Below are 12,356 nucleotides of genomic sequence, written 5' to 3'. Positions count from 1 at the left end.
TTTGTCCATACTAGAATGAAGTTCTTTACTGAAATTTACTTAAGGCCACAAATTCTGCAAATTAGTCCCATTAAATAATGACGTCAAGGCCATAGTTCTTCAAACTGCAGATGAAATACATTCACAGTTCAGTACAGTACAGTTTACACTCATCTCCAAGTCTGAGATTAGGAAATTATTAACTGGTTTCCAACTCATTTCAATACTTGATTGAAGTTTAAATAGTTTTACTGTGTGGACTTTTTTATTAAAAAATAGTAAACAGCAATTCTTTTCCTGACTTTCTAAGCAAATACAGAGAAAGTAGGAACAAGAGGCAATAGAAAAAACAAGTACAGTTAACAGATTTGTGCCTTTTACATGCCATTTACAAAAAGAGAAGGGATTTCAGCATGTGCTTTGAAAATGCCTAGGAGCTAGTTTCTAAAACTGCACCATTACTTGCTATATGTTTTTTCTACGTAAGGCATCCAATTCCTACAAACAAATACAAGTGTACTACCACTACAAAAAACTGGAGTGTTCTCCTGTTATGTGATAAAGGGCCAGCTTTATACCCTTATCAAAGTCACAGTGTGTGATCTGGAGGAGTGGTAGAATCACGCTAAAACATGACTCTCTGCACTCACGTGCTTGCTTGTCCACTAAAATTCTTCTATAAACAATTTGAGGTTAATGCAGAGGTACATTTATTTTTAAAAATCTATTTATATTTGATATTTTTCAAACATCATTTCATTATGTAGCACAAGTCCTTGACACACAGAATAACTCTTCCCAAGAAAATAAACACTACTAGAATCTCCAAGAGATAATTCTGGGGCTGGTTTAGAAACCCAGTTAATTTTCCCTCGTAGAAAGTTATTTTCTACTAGCTGTTGGGCTTACTACACGGTGGTTTATGCACAAGCTGTTCTGTAAATCTCAATGTCCTGTGCTAAACGTTCCTGATTAAAAATTCAATCGCTTTTTTTTTTCTCACTCTGTTGCTCAGGCTGGAGTGCAGTGGTGCGATCTCGGCTCACTGCAACCTCCTGGGTTCAAGCTATTTTGGGGCCTCAGCCTCACCAGTAGCTGGGATTGCAAGTGCCTGCCACCACACCCAGCTAATTTTTGTGTTTTTAGTAGAGACGGGGTTTCACCATCTTGGCCAGGCTGGTCTAGAACTCCTGACCTCAAGTGATCCACCCGCCTCAGTCTCCCAAAGTGTTGGGATTACAGGCGTGAGCCACGGTTCCCAGCCCAATCACTGTTTTTTTAAGTTAACATTGAATAAGAATTCCATCGCTAAAGTGGATACAACTTTTGTTTTCTTGTTTTCTTAAACTACAGAAGTTACTGGCATTGAGTTTGGCTGACGTGGCATTTCCTGGGAGCTAACTAAAGGATGCTCTTCCATAGTCAATTTGTGAACAGAACACAATCCTTATATCTATTATTCAACATTGAATAAGTTGTAAACACGCCTGGATAATTGAACTTATTAATTATGCAATGAAAACCAGAAGCGCATGGTTAAAAAGCCTTAGAAAAAAAAATCATTTTCTTTATATCTCCCTACACTTTCAGAAGCCAAGAAATGAGTTGCAGTTCTCTGAGTTATTTAGTTAACAGAGCTGTATTGAATCAAAAGCAAATATTCACGTCTCGAGGCCTCTATTAAATTTCACAGCACTAGGCTCAAGTGACTGCTTTCCCTCCTCCTTGCTGATAGTCACCACTGTGAACAAAGCTTCTATCTGTAGAATCTTCTGTCACTCAGTTGTGATGGCATAGTAATAATAGGAACATCCTTTTCTTCCGGTGCATCTTTTCATCTTAAGAAGAACATAGTCAAAGAGTCTTAATGGTTTCAACAGTATTACAAGTGACTTAGGGAAACATACTCAAAGACTGTTAATGGGTTAGACAGTATTATAAGTGATTTAAGTCATCCTTACAGGTGGTGTCTCTAGTTACCTTTTGAAGAGGCTATAATCTTACATTTCTCTAAGAAGCCACTTAAAAACTGGTTTTCTCCTAAGTCACACTTCTTTGGCAAGAAATTGAATTCATTAAGTGGCTCCCCAAAGTAAGATTCCCACCTCCCATCATACGGAGCGATATCACAGCATTCATTTCATACAACTTTTAAGTTCCTGTATTATGTTTATAGAATCAAGGCTCTTAGAACACAGGAGCCTTCTAATATTTGAAAACCTTAGGGGTACACGTGAGTGTGTGCCTGTGTGTATGTGCAGAGTATTTCCAAACTACTGTAAAGAGGTACCCCTATTTGCTAAGTTTCTAAGAACAGTTCAGTTCTCTAAAAAAAGGCAGTGCCAGAGGCTGCATGCTTTGTTTGACTCTCTCCCAGATAGTTCTTAGCATTAGATGGCTTTGGTTTTTCAGAAAACGGTTCATGGAAAGGTTTTAAGTGTATAAATTTAATTGTTTTCTTCCTAAACACGGAACTGAATTCAATTTCCACACTGATCTTCATGATGGCAAAAAATACCCCCAGAAACAGAAAGACAAGACTGAGGAGACTGTGGCTATTTTGGTCAGCTTCAGTTTCTTCATCTCCGTGGATTATCCTGTCTCCAGTCTCCTGAAGCCTTCCTTGAGTGACCTCACACAGAGCTCTCCAGCTGTCTCCTCCATTTCTTACAAAGAATATCCAGTATACCAGATGTAGCAAGGCCACCGGGGCTTGCATTTGCTCCCTGATCCTTTCTTCCTGCTGTTCTCAAAGAATTCAGTTTTAGACCAGGGCAGAGCATTGCTTCAGGTAGCCTGCTTCTTTTATACTGGATAATCTTCATCATCATCATCATCCTCTTGCTTGTATGCTTTTCTTAAGTAAAGTAAAACCTACTCACAGGCCCATGTTCTGCCAGGGCTGTAAGCCTTGTGAGCCAGGATGGTGCCCAGAGCCTTGTGGAAGCTGCTTCCTATCCTGGGCTATCCGCAGCCCGACTTGGGAGTTGTGGTTACTTCAACTGCCATAAGGCATCCTCCTCAAAGTGCAGAGCAGACCCTCTTGCCTCTAAAGTTCTTTGACACCACATTCACAAATTCACAAAGAGAAGCTGCTCCTGACACAGAGGCAAGGCTTTGGAGTGACAAGAAACCTAGAGACAGAAGAAGCTACTCTGTAATAATTCAACTCAGCACTGAAGATTGTGTACCAAAGAAGAGATGCCCACCTCCTTAGCCACACCAGCCATTAGCATGGTGCATGCAGAAAATGCCCTAGTAAATAACTGAGAGTGCCAAGGCAGAAGAGCAGCCTAGCTATGTGTATGTAGCACTCAGTTCTCTACCCAACAACCATTTCTATCACCTTGCACCAGCCACTGCAAGTCAGGTCCTCTGTTGCTGCAAGCATTCAGCATGACACACAGCGTCACTCCCCAGGACCCCAAACATTACAGTGGTCAGCTTCCTATGGGAATGGCTTCCCTCTATTCTCCCAACAACACTGCCACCTTGGCACATACTCAGCTTTTGTCACTGCTGAAAGAAAGGCAGGAATGAGTGGCCAATGACTAGGGGAATGAGGAGCCAGGGCCAAGGAGCTATACTGAGGGAGGGAGAATAGGCAAAGGTGAAGGGCACAGAAACCAGCTGCAGCAAACAAAAGTCATTCGACTTAAGGAGTTCAATTGTATGCAGGAGTCTACGCAGAGCTAGGGCTCTAGAACCAGATGGCATTCTGGTAAGAGCACATCTGAGTATCAGACAAGAGAACAGGGCTGTGGATCAGACTCTGGCAGGCTCAATGTAGCCAGTAGTTGTATGAATGGTTCACAGCTGAGACAAAGAATATGTAATGGAATAACCAAGACAAGAGAAAAACAAGTTATTAGGAGCACACCTCCATATTAAGGAACCAGGAGTTCTGCTGAAGTTGCAGGGCCGGGCAATGGAAGAAGAGTTACTACTAGCACCAAGACAGACCTAGATAACAGGTCTCAGGCCTAGGCTTTTATAAGATTTCTGTTGATGCAGAAGCTACTGACGCTAGGCCAGATGGAAACAAGTAATCGGGAGCACCTGGTTGGCGTACGGAGTGGGTAGGTGAGAGAAAGCACTAGCCTCTAGCAGGTCATCTTGCAAAGTGAATAGAGAGAGAGATTGAATGAGGCCAACGAGAATGTCAATAGGAGTATCTTGAGCCCAAAATGGCAGAGCCAAACTTTGACACTGGAAACGGCCACACAACAACTAAAAGATGCTCAATATGGTTCAGCCCTATTCCCAAATAAGGGCCCCCTGTAGAGAGACCATGTCTGAAATATGGAGACAGCATGTCAATGTGGCAAGAATGGAGGTTTAGAATCAGACAAGTCTGAAACTCAATTCTGTCTCTTACTAGCTGTGACTCTGGCAGGTTACTTAACTTCTGTGAGCCTCAATTTCCTTATCTATAAAATTAGGTTGCCAATAACTTTTATAATAATAGATTTTGTCATAAGGTTTTGTAATAACTAAATTAGTGAGCATATGTACAGCAATTAAACAGAGTACCTGGCCGAAGACTCGGTGCTCAATAAATGGTAGCTATTATTATTCTTACAAATAGTCATAGTAGTATACATAATACCATTATTGCACATGGAAACACTCCTTTTTACATATATTGTCTGTAGTAACAACAACATTATGAATAGTAGTATAGGCGACCCCAGACTTAACAACCTAATCTGTTTCTGGTAACGTCTGAAAGTCAAGCCACAGTAAGTTAAAGGCTGCTTATAATGAAATTTGCAACTTTACTCTGAACTCTGGTGTTATGCCAGTAAGTTGCATTTCATGCCACACAAATCAAACCATCACATCCTTTATCTCCCTCCTTCCTTCTCTCCTTGCCTTCCCTCATGTATTGCCAGCACTGACTGCAACATCCCGGCAATCACTTGGAAGGGAGTTGGCACTGGTGTAGGTCACATTTCCATCTCCATTAGGAAGTGGTAAATACAAGTTTAGGTACTTACTACAAGGAGAGGGGGTGAATGTGAGGGAGGTAAAAAAAAATTTTTAGAGACAGGGTATTGGTATGTTGCCCAGGCTGGAGTGCAGTGGCTATTCTCAGGCACAGTCATAGCTCACTGCATCCTTAAACTCCTGGGCTCAAGTGATCCTTCCACTTCAGCCTCCTGGGTAGCTGGGACTACAGGTATGCATCACCATGCCTGGCTCAAGAATAAAAATTTTTAAGTCAGATATGGTAATCTACAAGTTGTATCTTCTCATTTGAGAATCATCTACATTTGTACAGTGCTTTATAATTCTTAAACTATCATATTCAACTTCAAAATAACTATAAAGGAAGCAGGATAAATATGATCTCTGGCTCACAGAAAATAAAATTTATGAAGCTCAGAGAGGTTCTGGTGACTTACTCCAGGTCACACACTGTGAAATGGTGGAATCAGGCTATAAGCTGGATCTCTAGATTTGTAATTTGGTGCCTGACCACCATAATCGGTCTATGACCTGTGGGGTTAGTGCAGCAGGTACATTTATTTTTTAAATTCTATTTATATTTGATGTTTTTCTCACTTGAAAGAAGCTCTGATTTCTTAGAAATGTAGCCTGCTTCTGAAACGGCCTCATTTCATTTTGTTAATTTTATAAATACAAAATTTAATTATATTTATGGAAAAATAATCTCCTCAAATTTGATTATTTCCATTGATTTTAATATATCCATTATTTTAAAGTTACCTTGAACATATTAAATTGAAAATAATATGTGCATTGTATTATGTTGGAAAATATTTCCTTTAGGGACTAGTATTCACTTTACTACCCTCAGAGATAAATTATAAAAATGCTTTTATGAGTAAAATCATATGATGCTTATTGTGACAGTTTAAGGTTCAAAGTGGCCTCATATTTTAATTTTTTTAAATGGCACTTTTGTTTCTTACAAGTTAACAAAATTATTCAGCTATCTATAAAATAAATGTACTGTTTTATTCAAGGCCTATGTACTTTGACATATAATATGTCAAAATGGGTCAGCTACAGAACTCTACAGTGGATAATATATTATTTTTTAGCCAGGCTGACATTTCTAGCTCAGTAGGAAGTTCAGCCAATTTTAAGGTCTTTAAAGTTTTACAATCTGGTTATCTGGCAATATTAATTATTGCCCAATATTGGGTATAGGATACCCAATACCAATTTTTCTAGGGAGAAGTCAACATCTAAGCCAATACTTAACACCAGTAGCTAGCTATCTTTTCATATTGTTCAATACCTTACACACACACACACACACACACACACACACACTCTTTAATTCCTTTCTCTGAGGAAATCATCTCATATATTTTATCCCTAAACACAGTTTTAGCACAGATTTCTTTTTTAAAGTATAAAATTCCTCACTGAAATAAATTCCATTTGTTAACTAGGACTGACGCTTTGTTCACTGCAAAAACAAACTTAGAGAAGCAGTCGTCAAGATAAACAGAAGGAAGGAAACTAACTAATTGGTTCTAGTCAAAGAAACAAAGGCTTTCCATCTTATTCTTTGGCTGCTTTACTTTAAACACAATCACTTACCAAGTGGCAAAAATGCAAGACGGTTTCCAGCCATGGAGAGCTCATTGAGGCTGGGCAGCTGGCAGAGATGGCGCGGCACATACCATAGACGATTTCGGTCCACAGTGAGGTACTGCAGAGAAAGGCACATGTGAAGCCTCTCGGGTAAAGTTAGCAAACGATTGGTAGAAATGTCTAGTGTCTGCAGCTCCTTCAAATCGCCAACCTCTACAACCAAAATCAAAATTAGGATAAATTGCATCCTTATGAACTGAAATAAACAAAATGAATCAATATTATAACAGTTTAACCAAATGAAATCAGTAGCTGCGACTATTTCCATAAACATGAATGCTGAAGTGCAGGATTTTTGGTGAAAATGCAAATAATCCAAGCTAGGTGAGTGTCTTTAAATTACCCTGCCAACATTTCTTAAATGGAGAAAAGGGCTGGGTAGCATGGAGAAAAAAAGAGACACAAAGTGGTGAGTCTGAACCAGAAGTCTGTCACTATGGCTTCTGCATCTTGATGAGTCAAGTTTGTTGCCAGGGTGAGAAAAGAACAATTACAGTCATTTCAAGGAACCTGGTTTTTGCCACTTGTGTGATTTTACCATCCATCTAAGAAGAAAATAGGAGATTTATGAATAATAGCAATGAAGTAAGTGCAACTTGTTCATATGAGTTAAACAGATTTCTGGAGTAGAAATTAGAATGTCTTTTGGAAATTTTCACCATGGTAAAGATTGTAACAATAAAATGAGATACAGTTAACTAACATTTTTAGATATCGTTTAGGCATGTGGCACCTTTTAAAAAACCCAAAGTATACATACCCTATGAAGACTTACTTTAATTCCCAAATTAAATACTTCCATTTACTCCAAAATTCCCTCATCATTGATGTCTACAGTTGTCATCTCTTCCATGGAGAGTACAATTAGGTCCTTTTCATACATCAAATCACTTAAGACTTGAGTGAAGATTAGGAAGTTCCTTACAAGGAACTTAGTCCTTCTCAGGGAAAATCACCATTTTAGGGGAAGGACATTTACTGTTTCCCAGGTCAGCACATTACACTGAAGACCTACAGTCAGCACTGTGCAGGACAAGCCTACTTTCACATCATGGAGACTGAGACGTTGAAGACCACAGTGATACCATCTCTTCCCTTCTCTCATCCTGTCCCTGTTCCCGAGTCATTCCTCCTAGGTTAAGGTTTCCCCTTCTCTCATCCTGTCCCTGTTCCCGAGTCATTCCTCCGAGGTTAAGGTTTCCCAGGCTCTACCACTTGACAGTACCCCTCTGTGCACATTCCAGTTTCTACAACACTTGGATTAGTATTAGCAATGTCTTCTCTACTGGGTAAGAGTCTTCTGCCGTCTTGGATGCTCAATTAAACAGATTAGTTTTTCTCATTGCTACAGACCAGGTGGTGGTAAACTATGGCTCATAGGCCAAATCTAACCCATGGCCTGCTCTTGTCCTGCCTGCAAGCTGAAACTGGTTTTTTACATTTTTAAAGGATGGTAAACAACAATAAAAACAAAGAACATGTGACAGAGAACATATGTGGCCTGCAACACCTAAAAATATTTACTACCTGGCCATTTACAGAAAAGGTTTGCTGATCTTTGCTATAGACTTTTTGTTAGTAGGAGGATTTAAAATAATTATTTTACTTTATAAAAGTAATACAAGTCCAAAATACCCTAACTTGTAGTTATTTTTCTAATATTTACGAATTGGTGCTAGGAAGTTCATACATTACTGCTCAATTTCCTCAATACTGAACAAAATATACATCTGCAGTGGAGCGGGCAGGTAGGATTCAGTATACAGCCTGTGACTCTGAAAGGGAGTTTTCTACTTGAACTTAACTGGTGCACAGGAGAGTCAATTTCACGCTTGGCTCCACTGGCATAGTACTCCACCTTGCTAAGCCTGTCTATCTCTTTCACAAAACAAAAATGCTTCTGATTTTGGGGGTGTGGGGATAAAACATGAGGAAGAATCATCGTGTTTTATAAGTCATAAGAAGAAATACAAAGAAAAAAGAAAAAGAACTAAATTTAAAAATCAAAAAATGACTACGTGGGAGAGAAGAGTAACCAATCCCAGACATACCACAGCCCGTGTCAAGACAATGATGAGACAAGGCCTCTGCCATTGAGAAGCATATCACACACAACCGACAAGGTGCAAGAGGAGCTCAGAGAAGGTTATGTGAAGGCTTGGAGAAACTCTTCCAAAATTTACTGGAGATGGGAATTTGAATAAGGCACAAAGAAAACGCATAAAGCATTCCCAGGAGGGCATGGGGTGGGGTTAAAACCATGAGGACAAGCACGGAGGTGAAAAACTAAATACAGCTTGCACAATGGGCTCTTTGGGGACCAACAAATGACAGAGACACCAATGGGAGAAGAGCAGAAAATAAATTCAATAGAGAGAGAGAGAGCTTGGCGGAGACAGAAATGATAATAAATATTGGGTAGAGGAGCCTGGACTTGCTATTGTGAGAATATGACATCTCCTGAAGATTCTTAAAGGACGAAAGGATGTTTTTTGGAAAGGCTAGACAGGCAAATATGCAGAAAGCAATGATATGGAAAGAGAGCCTAGGCTGACAAAACAAGTAGGCATTTGACTAGGACAGAGGCAGTGCAACAGAATTTGAAGACAAATTCCACAGGTACTTTTAACAAAAGCATGAGGTAGGTTTGATCGGATATGGAAAATAATAAAATAGGAAAAAGTCAAGGACAGGCACAAGCTTCTAGACTATTACACTCTAAGTGTGCTGATGCCAATGCTAAAAATTTATTTTTATAGAAAAACAATTAAAATGTCATCAATACCTCTGAATTGCATTATTTGCAAACCATCTACCTAAAGGTATTTGAAAAAAATCCATCAAAATTTACATGGCAGCAAGTAAAATAAATGATTTTGAACATATTTCAAAAATAATTAAATGTGCAAAAAGTGTTTTTACATGGCTGCAAAAATTACTAAGGCTTGCACCTTTTTTTTGCGTTATTGTAAAATGGGGCAACAATGTGTGATTATGAATTTAAATTTTGATGAGAAATATTAAAGACTTAAGAAGCTTGATAAAGACCCAGTAGGATAAACACAAAGAGACCCACACCTATACACATCATAATCAAACTATAAAAGACAAAGATACATAAAAAATCTTGAAAGCATCAATAGAAAAATGACTCATCATGTTCAGAGGAAACAAGAAGATAACTAAAAATATATAGTTAAAAAAAGTCAGCACAGTAATTGAAATTGCACACTAAAAATATTTATCTAACATGAAAAAAGGCAATAAAAGGAGAGGTATGGGGGAAAAATACAAGATATGTAGACTACACATGGCAAAATGGTTGATGTATTAATAAACACAATCATATCAATAATTACATTAGATGTGAACAGACTAAATAACCCACTCAAATGGGAAGGCTGTCAACTGCATAAAAAACAATACGCTATCCATAAGAAATACACTTTAGATTCAAAGGCACAAATAGGTTGAAAAGTAAAAGGATGGGAAAAATACATACCATGCAAAAAGTAACATAAGAGAGAGCAGCTATATTCATATCAGAAAAAAATAGACAAGAAATGCTATAAGAGGCAAAGATGAATATTTCATAATAGTAAAATGGATAATACTTTAGAAAAATAAGTCAACTATAAATATATAGACATCTAACGAGAGCCTAACATTATATAAAGCAAAAAACTGACAGAACTGGAAGGGAAAGCAGACATTTCAACATGATAGATGGAGAGTTTAATACATTACTCTCAATAAAAATAAAACAACTAAACAGAAAACCACTAAGAATATAGAAAACTTAAAACTACACAATCAACCAAATGGGCTTGGGCCACAATCCTAAAAGACACACTCCTGAAAACCATAATGCCAAATGTTGAAATCCTGAAAGATCCAAAATCAATAAAGTGTAAAATTTGAATGAAAATCACAATCCTGAAAGATCAATATCCCAAAAGTATAATTCTCGAAAGAATTTTTAAAAATTCCTTTTTAAAAAAAGACATGTATTTATTTTATAAAGAGGGTTTATTTTAGAAACATAAAAACCTAACAATACTTGATAGGTCACTTTACACAATAAAATAGGCAATAAACATACATATTTTTTGCAAGCATAAACACTCAGATATATTAATCATAGGTGCATGGGTATAATAGTTACAAGCAGAAAAACCATATTCATAAGGAAATATGTCAAAAAGAAAAATGCATACATGCATACCACTATGGTTGGCGACCATGTGCAGCCAGCTTTATAACTGCAGTCAGCTGCATGAAATACCATGATGAACAACCTAAGTCTTCTGACGAGATCAATGAAAAACTATGATGGGTCAACCACTGAATATGCAGTTATCCATATCCAAAGAGCGAAGATTTCAAGAAATTTTATCTTTCACATATGCAGATGTACAAAATGGACATCTCTTCATTTACTGAGGAAGTTTCAACCTCTTCCACACATGCCCAATGCTTATACCCAAAGTTAACATTGTAATAATGTAATTTTATGGACTCAAATTTATAAAAATGCACACAATAAATTAGAACTCTCGAAATTTTTACACAATTTATACCTCCAGTGTTGGAAATTATGCGAAGATGGAATGCTCAGCATAACAAAGTGGCACTATGAGTGAAGGGGCAGAAGTTGTACACCACTGAAAAATCTGGCAGGGGAGATTTCTTGTATTTTTTACTTGCATTTTCACTTCTATGATCTTCAAAACTCTCTCCACTTATATTTGGAGGGTGGTTGTGTTCTACAAATTTTTGAACTGTATGCTGTCTATTTGAAAGTCTGGTTATTGCTTTACCATTATAATTAAGTGATTTTCTGTATTCACAGCACCAATTATATTTTAAAATTTATCTTTTACCATTAAGTAGCCTCATACACTTAATTTATCACAGCGTTTTTGCAAGAGAACAATTTCACTGATCTCTTCCATTGTGTTAAAAGGAAAATGGTAAGAAGGAATGATACTTGGCTTCCCCAATACCAAATCTGTATTAGAGTTTTTCAAAGAGACAGAACCAATAAGATATGTATATAGATATATGAGAAGGGATTTATTACGGGGATCAGTTCATGTATGAGAAGTCCCATGACAGACTGTCTGCAAGCTGGAACGCTGGGATATCTACAGTGTGGCTCAGTCCCAATCTGAAGGCCTCAGAACTAAGGATGCCAATGATGCAACTCTCAGTTTGAGATCAAAAGCCTCAGGACCCGGCGGGCTGCTGGTGTAAATCCTGGAGCCCAAAGGATGTCAAACCTGGAATTTTAATGTCTAAGGCAGCAGGAGAAAAGGCTGTCCCTTCTCTGAGACAGAGACCAATTCGCCTTCAGTATTTGTCCTCTCTGGCCTACTAGATAGTGCCCACCAGTAATGAGGGTAGATTTTCCCTACCTAGTCGACTCAGACTCATGTGCTAGTCTCCTCTGGAAACTACCTCACAGACTCACCCAAAATAATGCTTTATCAAGTTTCTAGGTATTTCTTAATTCAGTCAAGTTGACACCTAAAATTAAGGCCACGAGTCCACTCCTTGTCAACCTGGCACTCACGTGTCTCCTTAAACCATACCTAATTTCCAAATAAAGACAATAACAAGGTAATAGTTCCACCTAACATGATGCAACTCTCCTGGTAAAACCAAAATGTACTAAAACTCCTTCCCTAGAATTCGGCTTTCAGGATTTCAACATTCAGGATTTTGATCTTTCACAATTGTGA

At 38.1% G+C, this 12,356-nt stretch overlaps 1 protein-coding gene across 8 annotated transcripts in view; it reads right to left on the bottom strand.

Moving 5' to 3' along the window:
- LRRC28 (leucine rich repeat containing 28) overlaps positions 1–12,356 on the bottom strand; it is a 136,812-nt gene that overhangs the window by 47,188 nt on the left and 77,268 nt on the right. For 7 of the 8 annotated variants that reach the window (XM_034939489.3, XM_003816769.4, XM_008969875.5 and 4 more), the window contains one exon: positions 6,559–6,765. The exons of the other annotated variant lie outside the window; for it this stretch is intronic. In XM_034939489.3, the coding sequence (XP_034795380.1) occupies positions 6,559–6,765 (207 nt within the window). The remainder of the gene's footprint in view (positions 1–6,558; positions 6,766–12,356) is intronic. 8 annotated transcript variants of the gene reach the window in all.

Source organism: Pan paniscus, chromosome 16 (assembly GCF_029289425.2).
Source record: "Pan paniscus chromosome 16, NHGRI_mPanPan1-v2.0_pri, whole genome shotgun sequence".
Taxonomy (NCBI): domain Eukaryota; kingdom Metazoa; phylum Chordata; class Mammalia; order Primates; family Hominidae; genus Pan; species Pan paniscus.
The sequence above is the reverse complement of the archived record's forward strand: the minus strand, read 5'-3'. Positions and strand labels throughout refer to the sequence as shown.